Here is a 16,573-nt window from a genome sequence, read left to right as displayed (position 1 = left end):
CGTGGCCATGGGCCAGAGGGCCTTGTCAGTGAGCGACGGCCGAGCAGACTGGAAAAGGCCCAGGAGCAGCCGCCTCCCATGTCTGCTCGCAGGGTGGTGGGGAAAGACCAGACCTGTGTGAGTCAGGCCTGGCAGAGGTTTGCCCTCCCACCTCAGAGTCTTGGTTCCTTTCCCCACCTCCAGTGAGATGTGCAGTGCATCCACGCGCTTGTGTTCCGGTATTGCACTGCACCTCCTCAGGCTGCTCAGCAGGAAGGAGTCACCCTGGGATCTTCCTGCCCTGGTGTTCCTTGTGGAGGTGAGCCTGAAGGCCAGCGCTGCCTCACTCAGCTGCCTCCCAGCTCTCTGTCCTCTTGGCTGCCTGGGACTGAGCCATGCCCTGTGCTGCTGCCTGGGCCCAGCCCTGTATGGCTCCTGCCAGCTGGCACCCCTGTCACTGTGATGTGCCTTTCAGATCCTGGAGTGCCTGGACTTGGACATGGACTTGAACTTGGGTGAATGCAGTGACAGCATCCTGGAGATCGTGGCAAAGAACCTGCACAGTGATTGCAGGGAGAGGCATCACTTGGTTCTCAGGGCCCTCCTCCAGCTCACTCACAACCCCTCGATGGTGAGAAGGGGACAGTGGCGCAAGCCATGCTGGCAGCATGGGGCTGGGGAACACAGTCGCTTGGGCTTGGCTGGGCTTTGGGAGCTGAGGCAGCTGCTCCCAGCTCTCCTGCCTCCTGCTTCAGCTGCCCAAGTGCTTCGGGACAGGCCTTTGGCCTCTGGGCCCTGTGCTAACAGGCTGGAGTTTCACAGACTTGTGCTTCACAGGCCAGAAGAGTGTGGAGCCTGACTGAAAACCTCATCAAGCTCCTGTGGGACACAGATGAAGACATGCTCGCCATGACACTTAGTGTACTCAGCTTCACAGTCTCGGACAAGGGCACTCCGATACCCAGCCCCGTTGCCCTGCAGATGGCTGAGGCACTCCTGCCACTCTTTGACAATGTAAGGCTCTGTGCCCCCGCCACGGGCACTGGGTGCTGCCCGGACACTTTGTGCCCTGTGGATTTTCAGGCCTGTGCCCAGGTGTGCTGGAAGCTCCCAATGTTGAAGCCTTTTTTTCTCCTTTCATACAGGAACACAGCCATGTGCAGCTTCGCTCCATGATCCTCTTTCAAGAAATCATGAATTATTTAGTGGAAGAGGGAAAGAAGCCTTTCAAGTTAGCTGTGTGTCAGAGCCTGCTGCCACTCTTCTTCCACTGCCATGATAAGAACCACAAAGTGGCAGATGTAAGGACTGACGGGCTGCTGGTGTCCCCCTGGGATGGAGCTCAGCTGCCTCCTGCCCTGGTGCCTCGCAGGCTGCAGCCTCCTGGCCTGGGCACACAGACACGGGTCCTGTGCCCTGGGCTGCGGTGCCATCTCCGTGTCTCTGCTGCTCTCCAGGTCTCTTGGTCAACACTGCTTCATGCGACCGAGTTCTTGAAGAGGAAAGATCTGAAGAAGCTGGTGAAGAAGAAGGAGCTGTGGCAGTTCAGCGAGTGTCTGGTAAGGAGTGCCATGAAGCCCCAAAGGACGGCGTGGAAGCCTCAGCCTGGAGAAGACCCCTGACCACGGTGCTCAGTGCGTGGGGCTGGCAGCTGTGCCCCTGCCCACTGCTGCACCCAGAGGCCATGTGGGCTCCTCTCCAGGCTGCTCTGGCCCCGAGCCGGGTGCCCATGGAGCTCCAGCCCAGCTGGGATGTGCAGTGGGGTGGCACAGAGGCTCCCCGGGCAGCACCCGGCCCTCTGCCCCCTCCAAAGCCCGGCACCAGCGGCTGCTGGCCGCACCTCTGGGCTCTGCGAGCAGGGGAGGCCAGGGCTGGCTGCAGGGAGAGCCCGGCCAAGGGGCAGAGCCCACGCCAAACCTTCCCTCCTGGCACTCTCTCTCCAGCTGGCAGAGGACGTGAGCCGAAGGGTCAAGCACCTGCACCAGGCCATGCCGTACCTGGGCAGCCCACAGGAGCCCCTGCGAGAGGCAGCCATCAGGTTCATCGGTGAGCCACGAGCCCGGGCTCCCTCCCCGCCCCACCGCAGCTCGGCCCCAGCTCCGCCTGCTGTCCCGCCAGCGCCAGCCGGCCCGGGGCTGTGGAGCCCCGCCTGCCCTCGGGGCTGCTGCCGCCCTCCTCTCGCAGCCCTGCCCTTCCTCGGGCGGCACGATGCGGCAAGGGCCCGGGCTGAGCCCTGCCGGCGCAGGAGGCCGTGCGGCCACAGGGCTGGCGGCGCCGCTGTGGGGGAGCTGTGCCGCTGGGGCTGTGACAGGCTCTGTGTTCCCAGGGATGGCCGGGCGGCGCTTGAGGGGGCAGTCAGGACAGTTCCGGTTCGTCTGCATAGGTGAGTGAGGGCAGCGAGGCGTCAGCAGGGCTTTTCAGGGGGAGCTGCAATTGCTGGGCAGGCAGCTGCAATCCCTGCCCCGGCTGCGGAGGGCTCTGCTCCCTGTGTGGATGAGGGACGTCCTGGGCAGAGCACAGAGAGATTTCAGGGGCACGTGGGGGATTCGTGGCCAGCACCTTCCGGCTGATCCCCTTGGTCCCTGCTCCCTCCTGGCCATGGCAAGAGCTGGCTGGGATTGCCCGGGCAGGAGGGTCTCCTTGGGTCCCTGCAGATCCAGGCTCTGACCGTGGCTCTCTTCCTCTCTGTTTCAGCCCTTGAACACATGACAAGTGACATCAGCCCTGCCATCTCCAGCCTGGCTCTGCAGACACTGTACATCATGCGAGCGCTAGAAGGATCTCCCTTCTCCATCTTCTCGAAGCTGCGCGATCGACTCCAGAGCGCATGGCAGACACGGCCTCGTCTGTGGGGCCGTGGCTGGCTGTGCTGCTGGAGCTTTGTGGAGAGCTGATCTGCAGGGCTCTGGCTGCTGCTTCCACCTGAGCCATCGGGGAATTTTCTTTAGGGTTCTTCTTAGGATTCTTCTTTTCTTCTATTCAGTTTCTTTAGTGTGTAAATATAGAATGTGTTCTTATACACAGACTCCCAGGATCTTTCTTTCGGTGCCCAGTGTCTGCAGGGCAGAGGGGAAGAGGGGAAAAAGGGTGCTTGTGCTCAGCAGGTTGCCTGGGCATGCAGTGTGGAAGGGAAAGTGGTCAGAAGCCCCTTGGCCTTTGGTGGTCCTGCTGAAGCCTTAACGCTTGCGCCAGAGCGAGTGGGCAGAGGCCAGAGCTGCGGGGATCCCTGTGAGACTGTGCCTGGAGATGGCCACAAGCCCTCTGGCAGCCAGGAAGCACCATCTGTGTCCTGCCCGTGTGCTGCCGGCTGCATTGCCGAGGGCCCGAGGTGCCTCTTGCTGCGGCTCCTCTGGAGCTCCAGTGGGGCCATTGTCCTGTCAGGGTCTCCACAGGAGACAGTGCAGGACAAGGCAGTGGGAAGGCAGGAGGGGGATGTGTGAGGTGGCTGGGGACAGGAGGTCCCTGAGGGGAAGGGGTGGTGGGAAGACCTGAGGACCTGGGGGTCAGAAGCCAGAAGCAGCCCCCAGGCAGCCGCTTTGTTCCTGCCACGCGGCTGCTGTGCTGCTTCCCCATGGCATCCCCCTCAGCAGACAGCTGGAGGGACCCCCAAAATCAGGCATGTATCCCTGGTCCTGGCCTTTCAGAGCTGTGGGCCCAGGAGCTGTGGGGCTGGGCGTGTGCCCTCCCTGTCCTCCAGACTGGGCCCCAGCCCCTCAGCCTTAGGCCGTGCACTCCACTGCCTGGCTATTGAATCTTCTTCCTGTTGGTGTGGGGAGGCTGAGCTCTGTGGCTTTAGGCAAGAGTGAGCAAGAAGAGCAGCAGCTTTGAGCCCAAGAGGGGCCATGAGCAAAGCCCTCTGGGCCAAGGGCATTCCTGGCATTCCTGGGGCATGGATACAAGAGAGGGCAGTGGGCACCTTCAGGGTGCCATGGCTGGCTTTGCGCTGGGTGACCTCCCTGAAAGCAGGGCTGGGGCTTGTGCAGCTCATTGGAGTCTGTTTGGAGTGCTTTTATGGAGGGAGATTTCAAAGTGCATCTCATGAATTTCTTTTTTAATCAAATGAGTGTTTTTTTATTTTTCAGTTCAATGAAGAGGTGATAGAAGCATTCCCCAAGTGGTCTTGATGCTGAATGTCTCCTTTAGGAGGTCTGGGCATGTAGGAGAATGAGTCTCTTGCGGGCTGACCCTGTTTGGATAACCTGCTCCTCACCCCCAACCTCACCATGTCTGACATTGCCCACCCAGGACTGACATCCAAAAATATATTTTAAAAATAATGTAATTGATACTTTATTATTAATATTTAATTCATACTTCAATGTATTAATTACATGTATTTCTTACTGAAAGGAATGAGAAGGGAGTGTCTTTACAAACAAACTGGGCCTGCTGGTAGATAATGCCAGATACTGAGAGAGAAGAAACAGTGGGAAGGAATTCCATAGGAATTCCTCTGGTTTGACTTAGCCAAGACTGTGTTAAAGCTCTGGATTTAACTAAAAGAACAGAGACACAAGGAAAAGAAGGAAGTGGGGGAATGTATCTTAGAAGGGGATCTGTATTAGGCAATTAGGGAAGTCTGTACCTCTCGAGTACCTCAGCCAATGGGGAGAGAGAGAGGGAACTGCGATCAGGAAATTAGGATAAAAGAGGCTGCGTCCTCTAGCAATTTGAGAGACGTAATTTGAGGCATATGAGAAATGACCATGACTTCTCCCTTTATTAATGAATAAAATTACAGGACTCCTGTGCCTCTTTTTTGGACATAAAACTCTGGTGTCTGTGCATTAATTTTCCTGACACTTCCAAGACCTGACCACCCTTTCCTGGCCAACCTGAACCTCCTCTGGCACAGCTTGAGGCCCTTTCCTCTTGTCCTGTCACTTCATGTCTGGGAGCAGAGCCCAACCCCACCTGGCTACAACCTCCTGTCAGGGAGTACAGCAGGATTCTTCCTTTCCTAGACCATCTCTTCCTCTTCGCTTCCCAAAGCCAAACAAGAATCACTGAAGGATGACAAAGAAACACCAAATCAGGATTTGGGATTGGATGTTCATCCATTTCTTCTGTCTACAGGGACAATCAAGTGTCTCCCTCCTCCCTTGCCCAATATCCAACAGCAGAGGGTCCATGCACCAACATTCCTCTCTTTGGGAACACCAGGAGGCAAATTTGATGTCTTATGCAGCCCTGAGAGAAGGCAGGAATTCTCATCTGCTTTACCATACCAAAGGAGACTCAGGCAGTGTGAAAAGGATTTGTTGTTGGTGGAGATGCCCTGCAGGGCTCCAGCCCAGAGCAGAGACTCCAGGGACATCAGGTGTGGTCCCACCTGCAGGCTGGCACTTCAAAGCAGTGTAAGGACTTGGGAAATTTGAGTAAAAATAGATGACCTAAAACCACACTTGATCTGTCTTTTATCACTCACTGGACTTTGGTGTAGATTCATGGGAATCTTATGAAAAGAGGAGTAAATTTTACTATTTCTCTGCTGATTTTACTACTTCTGTGCGGTAATGCAGTGTTGAAAAGGAGCGATGCTTTTATGCACACACATGTACACACACATCTAAAGCACGTGAATCCTCTGGTACTTCCACATTTATTCTGAAGCTTTGTATCCAATTACTGATTTATCCCAGATGTTGCTCATTTTAATTCAATGTTTGCAAAATAAAGAAAATCAGAGGGAAAAAAAATATTTAGAAGTTTAAAATCCAAGAACAGCCACTGATAAAACTGCAGAAGAAAGTTCTTTTTATAGGATAGCATTTTTCTTATTGAATCTTTTGTCAGTCGACATATTACTCCTAAGTCTTAATGCCTTTTGAAATACAGCTAGTTATTATGATTTCTTTTTAATATTTATTATGCCTTTTGAACCCCACGTACAACAGACTAATGCAATCAGAAGAAGTTTTCTATCCCAAACAGACTAAAAATGCAGTTTCTTTATCCCAACGACACCAAACCCCGAGTGTTTGGCGTCCCATCTCACACGACCGGTCCCGGTATCTCCCCAGGGCATTTCTGCTCTGGGGCAGCCGAGTGGCGATGTTCACACACCCGAGCACAGCCATTCGGGCCGGTGTCCGAAGGCATTCGGAACTGCACGGACTTTCTTTAGCAGCACTGTCTGTCTTTATTCTCTCTGTCTTTATTCTCTGTCTCTCTCTCCCCTCACAGCCGAGCAGGGCTGGCGGGAGCCGCGCTCCCCTCAGCGCCCCTGAGCAATGGCGGCAGCAATGGCGGCGCCGCTCCCTCAGCACCGCCCTGGCCCCGGCGGGTGGGGAGCCCTCGGCAGCGCCCTGGGGGCAGCAGGACCGAGCCCCGGCCCCGGGCTGTGTCCCCGTGGCGCCGCAGAGCCCAGGGCACACACGGGCAGGGCACTCGGCGCCATCGCCCCCAGCCCCGCAGCCCCTTTGGAACCCGGCCCGGGGCTCGCCCTGCCTCCTCCAAGGCCCTGCTGTGTTGCGGTTTAGAGGATGTTACAGCAGACTTTACCCTAGAGCTTCTCTACCCAGCCCGGTTCAGCGCCTCAGTGCTCCAAACCCTCTGTCCCAGGGCTGGACACTGCGCTCTCACTGGCCAGGGAGCCATAAGGCTAGCTCTGGTCCGTCTGCTTCCACAACCGGCGGTGATAAAGGAGGCGAGGAGGGTCTATGCGTTGTGTCCATGGAAGATGTTTATTCGCATGGTGCAGCAGAGGCCAACGACCTCCCCGAGGCAGAGATGCCTCGAGGGCGAAGGCCTCACATGCACAGCCACATGTGGAGCATAAACACATGTGGAGCATAGACAGCAAGATGGTGGAGGGTAAGGGGTTTTATAGGGAAACAGAGAGGGGCAGGGACAGCACACAGGCCCAGTGACCTCTGGGTACAGGGGAGGTACAGGGGCGGAGTTAGGAGTACAGGAACCAATAGGGGAAACCCGAGGGAGTGGCCAGGGCCACGTGGGGTTAGGGTACAGGAACCAATAGGGAAAACTGGGGGCGTGGCTAGGACCACATGGAGTAGGGAAGGCAGGACAATAGGTGACAAGTACAGTTGTTAAGAAAGGGGTGTGGGGAACTTGCAGCCATTATCCCAATACTGCTGGGCTCCGGCTGTTGCTCAGCGCTCTGTGGGGATCTTGTGCTCGGCCCGAGCGGGCTTTGTTTGCAGCCCGGGGGGCTGAGGGTCAGCCGTGAAATGTCACTGCAAGGGCAGTTTTAATGGGATCAGCCCGGTGCTTCCCTTGTGCTCTGCCTCATGCTGCTGTTTTATTCTGCTTTTAGAGCCTGCCTGGGAAGAGAAACCCCCCAGGAGAGCAGAGCCTGCTGAAAGATCTGACATCCTCGACCTAAGTGTGAGAAAGGTCCTCTCACTATTTAAATTTTGGAAGAATTGATTTGCTCATTTACTTAGTACAAACAAGGATAACAGGCTTAGAACGGCTGTGTGCCTTTCCATAAAGCGAAGCTCAGCGCACAGTCACTCACGCAACCTGCAGCCACACGGCCCCGAGCGCTGTGTCACTGCACTGCATTCCCCACAAACCCCGCCCTAGCACCGCCCTTAAGCCCTCCCCCAAGGCCCGAGCTGATTGGCTGGAGATTGTGTCAGTCCCTTCCATTGGCTGGTCGCTTGCTCCCAGTTGTCTGGGATCTTGCCATAGGCTCGCTCTTCACCCCATGATCTCCTTGCATTTATCCCTTTATGCAAAAATCCCATCAAACTCTTCCTTCGAGTACATCCCCAGTGTTCTAGAACATTCTAATCCTCCCATGGACTGCTTTGCCCACAGCCCCACAGGTCACAGGGAAGCTTGGACACCCCATTCCCATGGACACAGCTGCCTGGGAGCAATCCCAAGGGCAGTGCCTGCCTCAGCTGCTGCAAACCCCAGAGCCTCCCTGAGAGCACCAGATAACAGTGACAGTATCAGAGGAGTGCAGAAACAAGAGAAGATGTTGTGGTGCTGTGCCTGAGAGGGCAGGGCAGGGACAGCCTGGCACTCAGGACAGTGTTCCCTGTCCCCAGCTGTGCACGGCACCTCCCACACACCAACAGTGCCCTCCTGCCCACAGCATTGCTCTGCTCAGCTCCCTCTCCTTCCCTGATCCTCTCCCTGTGCTGCACGTGTTCTTCCTGAGAGGAGCCTTGTCCCTGTCAGTGCTCACAGAGCCCATCCCACCCTCTGTGCACTCGCCCAGCCCTACAGAAACCTGCCTGTCTGCAGGGCCCTGTCTGGGGGAGGCTCTGTGTGCAGGTGGGCAAGGGCAGCTGGCAAGAGCCCTGCTGGGCCCTGCAAAGGTGCTGCTGCTGCTGTCCATGGGCTGAGCAGTGGCTGAAGGCCCTTGAGGAGGCTCCCAGCAGACACACTGAGCACCCAAAGGTACACATCAGGTGTTGCGGTTTTGGAGGATGTTACAGCAGACTTTACCCTAGAGCTTTTCTACCCAGCCCGGTTCAGCGCCTCAGTGCTCTAAACCCTCTGTCCCAGGGCAGACACTGTGCTCTCACTGGCCAGGGAGCCATAAGGCTAGCTCTGGTTCGTCTGCTTCCACAACCGGCGGTGATAAAGGAGGCGAGGAGGGTCTATGCGTTGTGTCCATGGAAGATGTTTATTCGCATTGTGCAGCAGAGGCCAACGACCTCCTCGAGGCAGAGATGCCTCGAGGGCAAAGGCCTCACATGCACAGCCACATGTGGAGCATAGACACACGTGGAGCATAGACAGCAAGATGGCGGAGGGTAAGGGGTTTTATAGGGAAACAGAGAGGGGCAGGGACAGCACACAGGCCCAGTGACCTCTGGGTACAGGGGAGGTACACAGGCGGAGTTAGGAGTACAGGAACCAATAGGGGAAACCCGAGGGAGTGGCCAGGGCCACGTGGGGTTAGAGTACAGGAACCAATAGGGAAAACTGGGGGCGTGGCTAGGACCACATGGAGTAGGGAAGGCAGGACAATAGGTGACAAGTACAGTCGTTAAGAAAGGGGTGTGGGGAACTTGCAGCTATTATCACAATATTTCCCCATTTTTTACTAAATTAAAGAGGGAAAGGCTTTTCCTAAAAACTTTCATAGCAAATTTTTAAACAACAGGAAAATGGTAAAACAACATAATGTAAAGCAATAACAAAATTAGTTTTGCTGTGAGTATGGGGAAAACGATGATGCAGCTGGCTGATTTTGATGTTGGAGTTCAGTACAGGCTGAATTTTTGGACTGCAGTCATGTTTGTAGTCTGTTTTTCTTTTGCTGGGGCTGCTAAGATGAAGGCAGGGTTTGCAGCAGCAACGGGGCTGTCACCGAAGTCTTTCTCAGCTTAGGAGAGGGAGAAAACTTTGGACGCAGCGCAGCTCCACTGGGTGACACACAGCTCTTCCCTGCTGTGGCTCTGCCGGGTCTGGAACAGTTCCGCTAGGCTCCAGCATGGCCAGATGGCAGCACAGCTTCAGGGACTGCTCCGGCGCAGCTCCACCGGGCTCCGGGGGCAGTATCTGCCGCGGGGAGCTAGAGGTGCAGCCTCACCGGCTCCTCCGAGCCTGCCGCGGGCAACTGGAGGTGCGGCTCCGCTCCTGGCCAGGCCATAGCTGCTTCTGGCTGAGAGGGAACACCTGAGAGGATGGGAGGAGGAGCCCGCACCGAAGAGAAACACTCAGATGGGGAAGGATCTGTAACTGAAGGGAGCGCCCACCGACGCGGGAGGCGGGGCTACAATGGAACACGAGGGATGCAGGGAGCAGGGCTTCGGCAAGCCCGGGAAAATTTCAAGGGGAAGAAGACAACATGGCGTGCCTGACCATGTGGCCGGCGCCATATTGGAAAACACGTGGAGTCAGCTCGGCTGAGGTTTGGGGCACAGGAAAGGAGGTTAGCAGGGATCTCGAGTTAGAGTGATCAGTTCTTGTCACTGTTGAGCAGCTAGCAGAGTAATGAATGCATCGGTTCTCAGTGGCAAGAAGGAATGACCTTTATTGTTTTGATTTCATCACATTTATAGAGTTCTCAAAAGTCACCCAGATTGGTCAGTCAGAAGCCTTCCCCCAGGCCTGATTGGCCAGGCCTGCACTGCCCAAGTTCTGGGACACTGTTCCAAAACATCCAAACTTTATCTTTATTTACAAAACACAAGAAAACCTCTCATGGGAAAAACTGTGCTAGCCACAAGTTCTAACCCGGGAAAGGGACAGGAGAGGCTGAAAAACATACGATCAGCTGTCTCTTGAGAGACAGAGGGGGAACACGAGCTGGTGGAGGAGGAGGTGCCACCAACACATGGCCGGCACCATGTTGGGGGATACATGCAGGGGAAGGTGCTTATTAGGGAGAGAACAAGGGTTTTTCACTGCCAGATAACTAAATAAAACAAAACACAGATTAGTTTACTTTATCTCTCGCGCGCAAAAACTTCCCACACAACAGCTGATTCCCCATTCCTTATAAAATATGTCTAATTTTATAAGAAAAACTTCTCCCAAAATGGGGGCACAAAACTTAGGTCTCCCCTTGTTAGAAGTGGGTTTTTTCTTGTCGAGATTTCGCATGGAGCGCGACTCCCTTCACCTCGACAAGACACCACCTCTAACCCTCCACCCACCCCGAGGCAAAAAGAACAAACTAAAAAGAAAAAAGGGACCCCCGTACCAAGCCGATCAGGCCTTTACCGGCTCCCCTCCCAAGGGGCTTTCCAGAGGGCTTACCAAGCACGGAGAATCAAAAAAAAAGCACTCGGGATGGTCCACCGCTGTTCAGCCGACCTCCTTGAAAAGCACGACTTTTTTCCAGAGGCTACCGGCTGCCCCTTCGGTCTTCTCGCTGAATGCAAGCTTCTCGTCGGGGAAATGGCTTCCCAAATGCGACTACTCCCCTGCCGCAGTTGCGGCTGCAGGGGGACACTTTCCAGGGTGGCTTCTGCCCCACGTTGGGCGCCATTTGTTGCGGTTTAGAGGATGTTACAGCAGACTTTACCCTAGAGCTTTTCTACCCAGCCCGGTTCAGCGCCTCAGTGCTCCAAACCCTCTGTCCCAGGGCAGACACTGCGCTCTCACTGGCCAGGGAGCCATAAGGCTAGCTCTGGTTCGTCTGCTTCCACAACCGGCGGTGATAAAGGAGGCGAGGAGGGTCTATGCGTTATGTCCATGGAAGATGTTTATTCGCATTGTGCAGCAGAGGCCAACGACCTCCTCGAGGCAGAGATGCCTCGAGGGCAAAGGCCTCACATGCACAGCCACATGTGGAGCATAGACACACGTGGAGCATAGACAGCAAGATGGCGGAGGGTAAGGGGTTTTATAGGGAAACAGAGAGGGGCAGGGACAACACACAGGCCCAGTGACCTCTGGGTACAGGGGAGGTACAGGGGCGGAGTTAGGAGTACAGGAACCAATAGGGGAAACCCGAGGGAGTGGCCAGGGCCACGTGGGGTTAGGGTACAGGAACCAATAGGGAAAACTGGGGGCGTGGCTAGGACCACATGGAGTAGGGAAGGCAGGACAATAGGTAACAAGTACAGTCGTTAAGAAAGGGGTGTGGGGAACTTGCAGCTATTATCACAATAATCAGGAGTTGCACTAAATGCTCAAACATTACTCCTTTTCTACTTCTCTCATTCCCCAACCTCCCCATTCTGCTCCAAGTAGGAAATTGAAGCAGTCTCAGGAAAGCTCCTTATCTTCACAGTAATCCCTGGCTCACCTTCCTTGGGAAGTGTCCTCCAGAGCTGTCCCCAGGCTGACCTGGAGCTGGCAGCAGCCCTGACCCACACAGCACCTCTCAGCAGCAGCACCTGCCCTGCTCAGGGTCGCTCCTTCCGCCACAGCTTCTGGAAGAACTTTCTCCAGCAGAAATTCTGGCCATAACGTCCTTAGAGGCTTAGGGTGTTTCTCCTGCAGCTCCTTGTAGGTCTCCTCTTCCTGTGCTGGGTCTCCTGCATCACAGAACTCTGCCAGCTGCAGCTTTACAAACGTCAGCTCAAGGTCTGGATGTTCCTGAACAATTTGCTCAAGGTCCTTGGGGGCTGCATCCAATGCATTCTTCTTGTTTTCCCCCTTTGCATGGAGCCAGTGGATCTGCTGGCCCCTGGCCAGGGCCTGGCAGAGCAGGTGGAACCTGGGTCCTGCTGCAGGAGCTGGGGGAGCTCCAGGACTCGCTCTGGCCGCTGGGGCAGCCACAACACAAGCTGTTGCCAGCCAGGAGCCGAGGGCTCCGTGTGGCTCTGCAGGACCTTGTCCCTGGGGCTCGTCTGGATCAGCGCGGGCAGCTGGGCTGCACTTGGCTCCGTTTGCGTCCCTGCTTCCCCTGGGACAGCAGCTGCCCAGCGCCGAGGGGACAGCAATGGCACCGGGGCAGTTTGGGGTGAGGTTCAGTGTCTGTGCCTGGCATAAATCCCAAATCCTTCCCGAAGGAGCAGAGAGTGCTGACAGAGCACAGGATGCTCTGCTGAGCATGGGATGGACCTAAGGCTGATGGCAGACGAAGCCCGGAGGGGAATCCCAAAGAACAGGAGGAAGAGCAGGAGAATAAACGGGCAGGAGAGGAGGAGGAGGGACAGAGGAGGATGAAGAGCGGGTGGGGAGGAGGGGTGGAAGAGGGGAAGCGGGAGGAAGAGGAGGGATAGAGAAGGAGCAGCACTAGAAGCACGAGAAGGAATCACCACGTGCGTCTGTTGTTCTCTGTGTCTGCAACCCTCGGCCCGGGAACATCGCCCCCCCCGGGGCATCCCGCAGGTGAGCGAGCAGGGGGAGCTGCGCCAAATATTTTGGGCAGTGCCCGGGGTTCTTTCTGGGAGGTTGGGGGGATTTTTGGACCTTGTAGGACTCCAGCGCTGAGCCCGAAATATCTTTGGTTGATCCAGGTAGGGGTTTTTTGTTTTGAGTTGGTTTTTTGTTTGGTTTTTTTTTTTTGCCGGAGAAGGGGAGGGGGCGGATGTTTGGATCTTGGAAGACTCCAGAAGTGAGTCGCAAATGCCCTGCGGGGAGACACTGGGGAGGTCCCGGCACGTGGGTTTTGGGGTGATCCCCGTGGCGGCTGCCAGGAGAAATGGGATGGAATGGGATGGGATGGGATGGGATGGGATGGGATGGCATGGCATGGGATGGCATGGCATGGCATGGCATGGCATGGCATGGCATGGCATGGCATGGCATGGCATGGCATGGGATAGGATGGGATAGGATGGGGCCGGGAAGGGTGAGATGTGGACTGGGGTGTGGTATGAAGTCTGAGCGAGGGGGATGGGTGGGATGGGGCCGGGATGAGGCAGCCGAAGGTTGGGGGTGATGAAGCGGGGGGACCCCACTCCTTAGGGGCTTGCGGGGTATCCGGCAGCTGTGAGGGACTTTTGGGGTACCCCTGATCCTTCGGGGGTTGCGCTGGCAGCGGGGGGACACGTGGCTCCGGCACCTCTGGACCCCACCTGCGCTCCCCTCGCCCCCAGCGCCCCCGGGAGCGGAATTTGGGGAGGAGGGAGGTGGGGGGCGCCCAGGCCGGGCCCCCTTGCTGTCCCGGCAACCGGGGGCCGAGTGCGGGGGGAGCCCCGCGGGCATTGCCTGGCCCTGCCCGGCACGGCTGATGCCGCCCGCCCGCGCTGCGCACTGCTCCGGACTGGTGCTGCCAGTGCCGCGAGGGGCGGGGCCGCTTTGGGGACCCCCCAGGGCAGAGCGCTTTGGGCTGCTTTGGGGCTCTGGGCACCTGCAAAACCGGCGCTGGGCACGGGAAGAGCGTGTGGGGACAGCTGGGGCCCTACTGGTGGCACTGGTGGCGCTGGGAGTCCCCCCGGCCGCGGGGTGAGCGGGGGGCGCGGTGAGAAGTGGGGCGGGGGCTGGGAGCCCAAATGGAGTGAAATGGGGATTGGGGCCCTGTGCCCCAGCACTCGATCCCTGGAGCAATTCCCTGGGCTCTGGGGGAGGTGGATCTGCACTGGGGGTCCCGAAGCCTCCTGTCCATCCCTGGGGCTGATTGGGGTGTTCCCCCCACACAGCAGCTTGTGCTGCAGCAGCCATGGGGCAGAGGAGGGTGGGGAAGGGGGTTCTGGGGTGGGAGCAGAGGAGCAGCAGGAGGAAGAGAAGGGAGAGAAAAGGAGGGGCAGGAAAAGGAGAAGCAGCAGAACCATGAGATTTCACCACCCACTGTGTCTGCAGCACCCCTGGCTCTGGGATCATTGTCCCTCTGCATTCCACAGGTGACCAGAGAGGAGGAGCTCACCCCAAATCTATCGAGGGGTCTCCGGGAAGGTTGGTTTGGTTTTGTTTTCTTGAAAGGATATTTAGAACTCACAGATTCTAGAAGTGAGCCCCAGATATCTTTGCATGTCCCTGGCAGGGATTTTTTGGGCCAAAGAGGATGTTTGGATCTTGCAGGACTCCAAAGCTGAGCCACAAATGCACCTTGGGGGAATATTGGTGGAGTCCATATGGGAATTGCCTGGTATCAGCAGGACCGAAATCTCGGTCTGCTGCGCCACGGCAGACCTGCCGAGGGGCTGTTTGCAAGGGCCTGCAGGGACAGCACCAGGGCCAGTGGCCTCCCACTGACACAGGGCGGGCTGAGGCCGCAGGTGTGGCACAAACTGTGGGCTCTGAGGCTGCTGAGGCCCTGGCCCACGCTGCCCACAGAAGCTGTGGCTGCCCCTGGATCCCTGGCAGTGCTCCAGGCCAGGCTGCTTGGGCCTTGGAGCAACCTGGGAGAGTGGAAGGTGTCCTGCCCATGGCAGCAGGCTTGGAACAAGGTGATTGTTAAGGACCCTTCCAAGCCAAGGCGTTCTGTGATTCTGTGATCCCAGGGGCAGCTGGGCTTAATTTGTGATTAGAAACAGTTCAGCACTGCAAGTTTGCTTGAGTTCAAGGAGATTTTTAACCAGCCCAGATTCACAACTGGTGAGATTTACCAATACTAGAGGTCAGGCTGAGATCAATAAAATCTTACACAGTCCAGATTCTGCAATTTTTCATTTTATTGAAGCAAGAGCAAAGCATTTGCAGGCTTGCCAATCATATGTACAGTAACTATGGGACCGTTACTATGTGTCTTAACAGATAGTGACACTGTATATGGCTGTATTTCCATAGGAAAATATGGTATATTAGACATAATATGCATTATATACATATTTAAGAAATATATCTATGTAATAAAAATCGTGCCTGTCATAAATGCAGTAACTACAGAGCATTAATATGTGTCACAGAAATCACAACAGGTAGTGAAACTATACATGTGCTAAATCTTTCCATAAAATTAATGGAACTAATAAAATATCTATATAATATGTATCTATATGACATACATTTGTTGATAAAAATCTTGGTAGTTATACATATATATACTATAGTTATATACACATCTATCTCTCCGTCTCTCCATGTATCGCACGCACTCCTCTCTCTTTCCCAGCACTACGAGCTGCTGCTCTGCCACCAGCCGCGAGCCCCACGAGCACAGCCCTGCGCACGAGCCCCGCTAACAGTGGCCGTAGGCCAGCACTCTTGCCAGGCGACGGCGCAGATCCAGGTAAGCTTCCATTGCCTCGGAGTGGGCAGCCGGATCCTGCGCCAGGCCATGGAAGATGTTGGGTGGCTCAGCCATTTGTACATCTTGGGGCAACCTGATCTCCTCTGGAAGCCTCTGGCTGCCCACAATAAAGTGGTCAAGGTGTTTCTCTTCCAGGGATAAGCGCAGGTGCTCCAGGATATCTGAGAGCTGAAACAGGAACTCTCTGCTGTGCCACCGCGACAGCGGGACGGCGTTCAGCAGGTTCATGACGATGGTCTTCCAGATGTACTTCAGGGAAAAGGTGGAGAAGTGCTTGCGCTCAAGAACACAGGCCATGAGCTGCAGGCATTTGAGGTGCGAGCTGTCCTGGGGCACCTGCCTGGCCATGTGCCTGAAGAACTTAATCTCTGCCACACCGTAGGTCTCAGACCATGTTGTGCTTGGGGTGCCAGACCCTCTAGGCTGGCTGCTCACAAAGATGTCTGAGGCGCCTCGCCACACCCCGAACCGCACCTTGAAGTGGAGGTTTTCTTCAGCGTTGGTCAGCCTGAGTTTGCAAGAGCATCTGGGAGGGAGCAGCTCTAAATGCCAACTGTGTGACTGAGGCAAATGCTGCCACGTGTCTCTCAGCAGTCGGCTGAACCAGAGGCTTCTTTCTGTGCATCCAGGTAGAAGCCAGTGCACAGGGTGTCTAGGAGGATGGGCTGCCTAGGCCTGTTGGTCCTAAAGAAGCAACTGGACACTGCTCTTAGATCTGCCTTAGAGACAGCATGGGGGTGAATGGAGTTCAATCTGAATGACAATGAGTAGGGCAGCAGTGTTGATCTGCCTGAGGGTAGGAAGGCTTTACTCAGGGATCTGGACAGGTGTAATGGATGGGTCAAGTCCACCTGTAGGAGACAGAAGGTGGCAAAATGCTGGGTCCTGTACTTTGGTCACACCCACCCCGTGCAGTGCTACAGGCTGGGGGAAGAGGGGCTGGAAAGCCAAGGAAGCAATGGCCCTGGGGGTGCTGGCTGATGGACAGCACTGTGCCTGAGTGGCCAAGCAGCCAATGGCATCATGGCTTGTATGAGGACCAGTGGGGCCAGCAGGACCAGAGCAGTGATCATC

The 16,573-nt window shown here is 55.9% G+C and overlaps 1 protein-coding gene and 1 long non-coding RNA gene across 2 annotated transcripts in view; both read left to right on the top strand.

Annotated features, from left to right (window-relative positions):
- LOC146420204 (uncharacterized) overlaps positions 1 to 16,573 on the top strand; it is a 59,839-nt gene that overhangs the window by 28,083 nt on the left and 15,183 nt on the right. The gene's annotated exons all lie outside the window — the stretch shown is intronic.
- Positions 170 to 2,927, top strand: LOC146420206 (maestro heat-like repeat family member 5). The gene is made up of 8 exons (XM_085048576.1): positions 170 to 298; positions 455 to 610; positions 817 to 993; positions 1,125 to 1,280; positions 1,437 to 1,538; positions 1,923 to 2,025; positions 2,306 to 2,362; positions 2,674 to 2,927. Exons 1-8 carry the CDS (start codon positions 188 to 190, stop codon positions 2,871 to 2,873), a joined length of 1,062 nt encoding a protein of 353 aa, XP_084904702.1. The 5' UTR covers positions 170 to 187; the 3' UTR covers positions 2,874 to 2,927.

Source organism: Lichenostomus cassidix, unplaced genomic scaffold, assembly GCF_008360975.1.
Source record: "Lichenostomus cassidix isolate B80296 unplaced genomic scaffold, HeHo_3.0 HiC_scaffold_44, whole genome shotgun sequence".
Classification (NCBI taxonomy): domain Eukaryota; kingdom Metazoa; phylum Chordata; class Aves; order Passeriformes; family Meliphagidae; genus Lichenostomus; species Lichenostomus cassidix.
This window is presented reverse-complemented; position numbering and strand designations above follow the sequence as displayed.